The sequence below is a fragment of the Dufourea novaeangliae genome, unplaced genomic scaffold (assembly GCF_001272555.1).
Source record: "Dufourea novaeangliae isolate 0120121106 unplaced genomic scaffold, ASM127255v1 scaffold281, whole genome shotgun sequence".
NCBI lineage: Eukaryota > Metazoa > Arthropoda > Insecta > Hymenoptera > Halictidae > Dufourea > Dufourea novaeangliae.
Genome location: NW_015374162.1, coordinates 2,082 through 8,958, shown reverse-complemented (window position 1 = coordinate 8,958; position 6,877 = coordinate 2,082). Strand labels below are relative to the sequence as shown.

Genomic DNA, 6,877 nt, shown 5'->3' with positions numbered 1-6,877 from the left:
ATATCATGGTTTGTAGCTTTATATTTTTGCAATTTCCTGCAAGATTTTTCCCATCTTCTATTTAAATCTAAGTGAATACATGCAGCAAGTTTGGAAACAGATTCTTTACAGTCATCCTTCAATAAAAACTTTGTACAAATGTGATTTATCAAAACATTAACTTTTACGTACTTGTACACAACAGGCCAGACTTCAAAACATTCGCTGTACGTGAATGTATCTAAAAACACAAATAAAACTAATTTGCGCAAAAAAAAAAATATAGAATTAAAGTATACATAATTTAAAGTCATTATACAAAAAAACTGGAAATACATTTTTTGACATATTTAAAGAAAACCTTAATCAAAAATCCATTACGAAATATACCCATATCTTCTATAATTAAGGCACTATTCCATAATCAACTTACCCATTTTATTCTTGTAATACTGTTGATTGATATTATAAACAAAAACTTTAATTACAAATGAACTAGAATATATAAAACAGGAAAATGTATATGAAATTATTTTCGACTACGTTTTCCGTCTCCATGTAACTATTGACGATTGCAACATTTAATTGTTTTTTAATATGTTCATAGCGGACAGAAATGTGGCCAACAATTTTTCATAGAAAAAAGTTCCCTAAAAAACATTTTTTTTTTCATTTTGAACGGGGATCGTTACACTGTGCGTCGGTATCACGTGAAAGAATATTTTTGAAAGCTGGGTTAATTTTAAATGAAAAGAGAAATAGACTAAAAACTGAAAAGTTATCAATGCTCTTATTTTTAAATAATGATACGTAGCTTTTATTTTATTATTAATTATATTCATATATTTTATTTTAGTTTATTATTGCTGTCTTTTATATTAAATATTGTTTATTGTATTTATATTATAAAGTTATATTTCATAGAATTATATTACGCATAAACCTATTACTTATTAATTTTTTGTATTTATATCATTTTATGAGGCTTGTATGTATTTATATTATTTTGTACTAGGTAGGGTTATATTTATATTTTGTAAAATTTAGTATAAAGTTATTTAAAATTAAACTTACGCTTGTAATTCATAATTATTAATTTATTCATTATTCTTTGTTATTCCTCATTACTCTTTTACTTTATACGATTTATCTCGTGTTTCTGTTTTGATGTCGTTAATGTAAAATATACATGACATCAATGACATGTTATTGTTCTGCGATGCGTACGCGTGCAAAGAACTGCTGTTGAAATATTTCTCCACCAATCAGAAACGAGCACGAAAAATCACGAAACACTGAAACATCACCGTGATTGGGAACGAACGTGATTGAACCACTCGTGATTCAGAAGTAGCAGTTCACGCCATCTCTAGTTACACGTATGTGGATTGTGGACCTGCTTTAAAGCGTCGCATTGTTCGTGGCACGGCGATAATAAGAAATTGATAGAAGAAACATATGTACATTTATTCATTGCTTATCAAATGAAGACAACTCGGATTATTTGAACCACCGAATAACGAATAAAGATAAAGTATTTTTTTATTCGAATGGTTATTTAAATAAGTATATATCGAGACAATGCCCAACTCTGCCACGTAGTACAAAATAACAAATTTAAAACGTGGATGTATAGAACAGTTCGAGTTTGTTGTCGCATGGTGTACCGTCATATTTTAAAATTTTCAACATGCAATACATATACCGGTTACCATTTGCAGTTTTGGAAGTGCCTAATCTAAAATTAAAAAGGCCATCCTGGTTTGTGAAACCTAGTGCTATGGTTGTTTTTTCACTCATACTTTTATCATACTTCTTAGTAACAGGAGGTTAGAACTATACAGTTTATAAATTTGCTTATAAATTTGTTTATGTACATAAAATTATCAAATATCATTTTGTTAAAGGTATTATATATGATGTAATTGTGGAACCACCCAGTGTAGGTTCAACAACTGATGAACATGGGCATACAAGACCTGTACGTAAGCAGAGTGGAAATAAAATCAATAGCTACTTACTCTAAAAACCAAATAAGACCATAACTGCTTCGCGCAGCTGGGATGAGCACCAGAGGTCTCTCTGTAACATGGACGATAGAATTTGTCATACACCGGGTGACATAATGAAGTATTTCTCAAGATATGAATACTTATGAATTGGCACGTTTGTACTTCACAGTCACTCGATGTATGATGCTACACGAGGCATAATGATACTCAATTGTTTAAGACGTTGGTAACTAAGGTAACCGAGAGGAATATGCGCAAACAAGACCAAAATTCGCCATTTCGCAGTTATGGTCTTATTTGGTTTTTAGAGTAGATATAAATATAAACTTGATATTTGTTTCGTAGTACTATAACTATTATTTACGTCCTTTATTATAGGTAGCATTTATGCCATATCGTGTAAATGGTCAATATATTATGGAAGGACTAGCATCTAGTTTCCTGTTTACTTTAGGTGGAATTGGCTTTATAGTATTTGATCAAACACATGGTCCATCAACTCCAAAACTAAATAGGATTCTTTTAACATGTGTTGGATTCATCAGTGTTATTGTGTCATTTATTACCTGTTGGATTTTTATGAGGATGAAGCTACCGTAAGTTTTACGTTACTTTATATAAAACATATAAGACATAGTATATTTAAAAATAAGAGATTCCTAAATAAAATTAAATATTCAATACGTTGATATGTTATAACCAGAGCTTTCAGTATATACATTTCAGATTAGTAAACATTCATGCAAATTAGATTTTATTTTAAAATTTTATATCAAGTATTAAAACATTTGGGTCCAAAAGATTCTTATTACACAGATTACACATGATTATGTTGAAATTTGAAATTTTTAATTAAAGAAAATGTTAAGGTAATATTCAATTTAGAATGTATGATAAATATTTTATTTTGTGTTTACAATAATGTACACTTTACATAATATGAATGCTACATGTCTAACATAGCTTTGTTAACTTCAATTATTCCCATTGGTTCTATAGTTCAAACATAGTTTTATATAAAAAATTAATTTATTTGATATTTGTCTTAATATATCTTGCATTTATAAATACTTTATTTATGTTTTTCCAATTTGAAATAAATTATACATTTTTGGATACATTGCTATTTACTAGGGATGTGCGGATCGTCCCGAGTCGCGGGTACCCGAGCTTCGGGACGGGACAAAAAGATTCAGGCGGGATTCCGATACTCCCGTATTAGTCGTACAACTCGGGCTTGAGTACGGGAGGGCAGCCTGATTTCGGGATGGCTCGACAAGAATCGGACGTCAGCGGCTCGAGAGCCTGAGATCTAGCTATATGGAGAGGCTTGTCAGTCTTGTCACCTTTATTCCCGTCATTTCTTAAATCATAATTTGTATCTCATTATTTATTATTCATTTACATACACCTACATTTTCATTACTATCAAATCGTTTGTAAATATTGAATATATCCATATACCTGTTTAGATAAATACCGTATTAAAAACTTGGGAGATAGAGTATTTTGACATCGATGACGTCCGCTTCTTGTCGAGCCGTCCAGAAGTCAGGCTGCCCGCTCGTGCTTAAGCCCGAGTTGAGTCTTGGGAGTATCGGGATCCCGCCCCATCCCGCCCGAATTTCGCTGTCCCGTACCGAGCCCGTAGTTTCGGGTACCCGCACACCTCTACTATTTACTATGAAATATGACAATTTATTATATTCTATACTTGATATCCGTGTTTCTGAATTTGTGCTGATTTATTGGCAATACTGTTTTATTCTAAGTAAAGGTGCTTGTGAGATTTCAAAGTAAACACGGTTCTTAAAAAAGCAAAGTTTCTAAATATCCCTTTAACTGTGGACATTATCTACATATATCGAGTGACCTTTGATCAATGTAGTCCACTGTATGATTCATTTAAAAAAATTGAGGTGACCTTGAAACATCCAAAGTACCTGCATCTGCAAAAATACTATCAGCGCCATCGAATGGCTCTCTTCGTACTGTGCAATTTTGGTTAAACAAATATTTCTGTGAACCATATAGTTTCTAAGATCTCTGAGGTGGTAATAGTTATTGCCCCACTCTGTATAGGAGTAGACTTATCACCTTCTGAGACTTCTACGTTATGAGAACGGTGGGTAGTAGGGCTATTGCTTTTACCCGAGTACCGGTGAGATATCCGGGTACTCGGGTATACATGAGATATCCGAATAATGAGATGGTCGAGAATCTCGATTCGGGAGTCGATCGTATTTCGACCATTTTTGATCGATATCGGCAATGACCGGAATAAACTGGGAAAAACTGAAAATAATATTACAATAATAGAAATAATAATTATAATCATATAATAATACAGTGGAGTCCGGTTATTGCGACACCGCTTATAACAGCAGACCGCATATTGCATCCGACTTGCTGTCTAAGTTCGGTTCCCATACACATTACTTTATATATATTTTAATTTTGCTTATAACAACATTCGTTTACAGCAACGTAATTTCTACGTCCCTTGAATGTCGCTATAAACAGACTCCACTGTATATATATTATTATGTTATTATAATTATTCAATCGCAGCCCGCGTACACGGCGTTACGTATCACTATATGTATACTAATAATACATATTATTATATTATTATATTATAAGAATGAGTAAGTTATATTTTTGCTGTGTAATGCGAGTGCTAAGTAACGCAGTATGCCTACACGGCTGCGATCGACTTCCGAATCGAAATTCTCGACTGTTTCATATATTCGCATATCTCATGGATACCCGCGTACCAGGGTAATCTTTGTATACCCGGGTATCTTATAAAGTCACAGCTCTAGTGGGTAGTGACATTAAAATGGTGATGGGGGCGTCGACGCCCCAGAAAAATGGGCCGTAATTGGATAATAGGTTACATTGGATGTTAAGTCTACTTCTACACTTCGTCGGTGCTTGTACCATATAACAGTAAAATGTTGATGAAATTAAAAAAACATTCAATAGCATCACTATTAAAATATAATAAAACAACATGTATTTTCATTTATTGTAATAATGCTTTTCTTTTTTTAGGGGATACCTGCAATCATAAATGCAATCAGAATTGTATGTTTCCACTATTTACATTATTCAGCTATATCTTAAGGATATTAAGAGGAATGTAATTTCTATATACAATTCTAATGAAAGACTTCTCAAATAAATATGTATTGTTTTTTCCTTTTCAACTTTCTTACAAAATTTATTACTTTATTGCTTTTATTATAAAACCTATTAACATGAAAAGGGGGGTCCTGTTCATGTAGGTATATAACGACGTAAATTTTAAAGTTTAGAAAAATTTCAACAAGATTCATTTCTCGCGTCAGCTGCATATTGAATAATAAAAGGAAATAGTGTTGAAAGAAAAGGAGAGCGTTGGTGCTGGCAGAGAAAATTTTTCCAAAGAAGTATTTCTGGTTGAATAAATTTAATAATCAACTTTTGTACACACACATCACTATTAATGCTGTATTCCTCTATGCGTACATTCTTTGGAGGTTTTATTTTATACGATTCGTTCCTTGCATCCCACAAACATGGATGATCGCATTATAATTTATTTCCTCTTCAATATCTCCCGAGTCGCAGATCGAATACAAATTGAAGCTTGACACCAAAGTAATCGTTAATTTGCCAAGAATGTGTTACAACGCGCCCATACACGCTCTGAGCTTGCGAACAGGCCCTTTGATGTACTTACGGCCCCATGAGTGAACAGTGTTCGCTGACAAGTTCGCTGCAACCTGCTCGCTGATCGCGAAAGTGTCCACACTGTTCGCGAACATGATTCGCAATCTGTTCATGAACAGTTTGCGAGCTGTTCGTGAACACCAGCATGGACCTGACATTAGCGGTCAGACTGTGCACGTATCACTGTCAGAGTTACTATACCTACTTAGTGAGTCAGCGATAACTGCTATCTGTAATAACTCATTGTTTATTGACTCTTAGACTTTCTACTTTCTACTTTATTGATCCTTAGAAGTTGTTCTCTTGGACTTTCTAATTATTGACATTATGGTAACATTTTATTTCTGAAATAGTATTGTGTATTTCTTCAAAGATGTATTGTGTCGTACTTGATGAAAAAGACGAATTTAATGACCTACATCAAAGTACCTTTGAAGTGACCTTCACTCTTTGTTGCGTCGTAGAATGTATTGCTTAAGGGGGGAGACTCCTTTGAGGCCAACTTCCAATCGATCGAAGCGCGGATGTAAACAATCGGACGCCAGCGGAAACACAATCGACATTTGGGACGGCTTGATAATACGACATCTAGCGGCAGTACCCACAAATAAATTTTGTTCCCCGTTACCATCAAGTTGTGTTTGTGTATTTGCTACGCGAAGACAGTGTTGCCGGACAGTATCATTTTTCTAACGCAGTTACCTCATGTCCCGCATGCAATTCTGCCCGTCAGAAGAACGATGGAATAGCTACGGTCTACGGCTCGCGGCGAGATTTGGATTCTCGCCGAACGTCCAAGGCCAGCGACCGACCGTCGGCATACAATGTAAACAGACGTAGATGAGATAAGGAATGATGCACGAATGAAAATTTAAACTTTTACAATTTGCAATATACATATATTAAAGAAAATGTCATGAATGAATTGAAGAGAATCTCCCGATTAAAGTGCGTCCAAATTCGAGTGTAATTGGACAATTGTTACTCATACGTAATGTTGCGGATGAAAATGATATATTATTGAAAATAATCCGAATGATGTCGTATTTGGACTCATTTCCACTGACAGAATCTCCTCAGTTCATTCGTGACACTTTAATGAATGTATACTGAAAACTATAAAAGATTAAATTTGCATTCATGCGTTTCATTCCTTATCTGTTTACATT

The 6,877-nt window shown here is 33.8% G+C and overlaps 1 protein-coding gene across 1 annotated transcript; it reads left to right on the top strand.

Annotated features, from left to right (window-relative positions):
• The first annotated feature begins 1,400 nt into the window (after positions 1-1,400).
• Positions 1,401-5,203, top strand: LOC107192010 (oligosaccharyltransferase complex subunit OSTC). Its single transcript, XM_015581185.1, has 4 exons — positions 1,401-1,808; positions 1,887-1,960; positions 2,370-2,587; positions 5,049-5,203. The coding sequence occupies exons 1-4, from the start codon at positions 1,670-1,672 to the stop codon at positions 5,065-5,067; spliced, it is 450 nt and encodes a 149-aa protein (XP_015436671.1). The 5' UTR covers positions 1,401-1,669; the 3' UTR covers positions 5,068-5,203.
• The last annotated feature ends 1,674 nt before the right edge of the window (positions 5,204-6,877 follow it).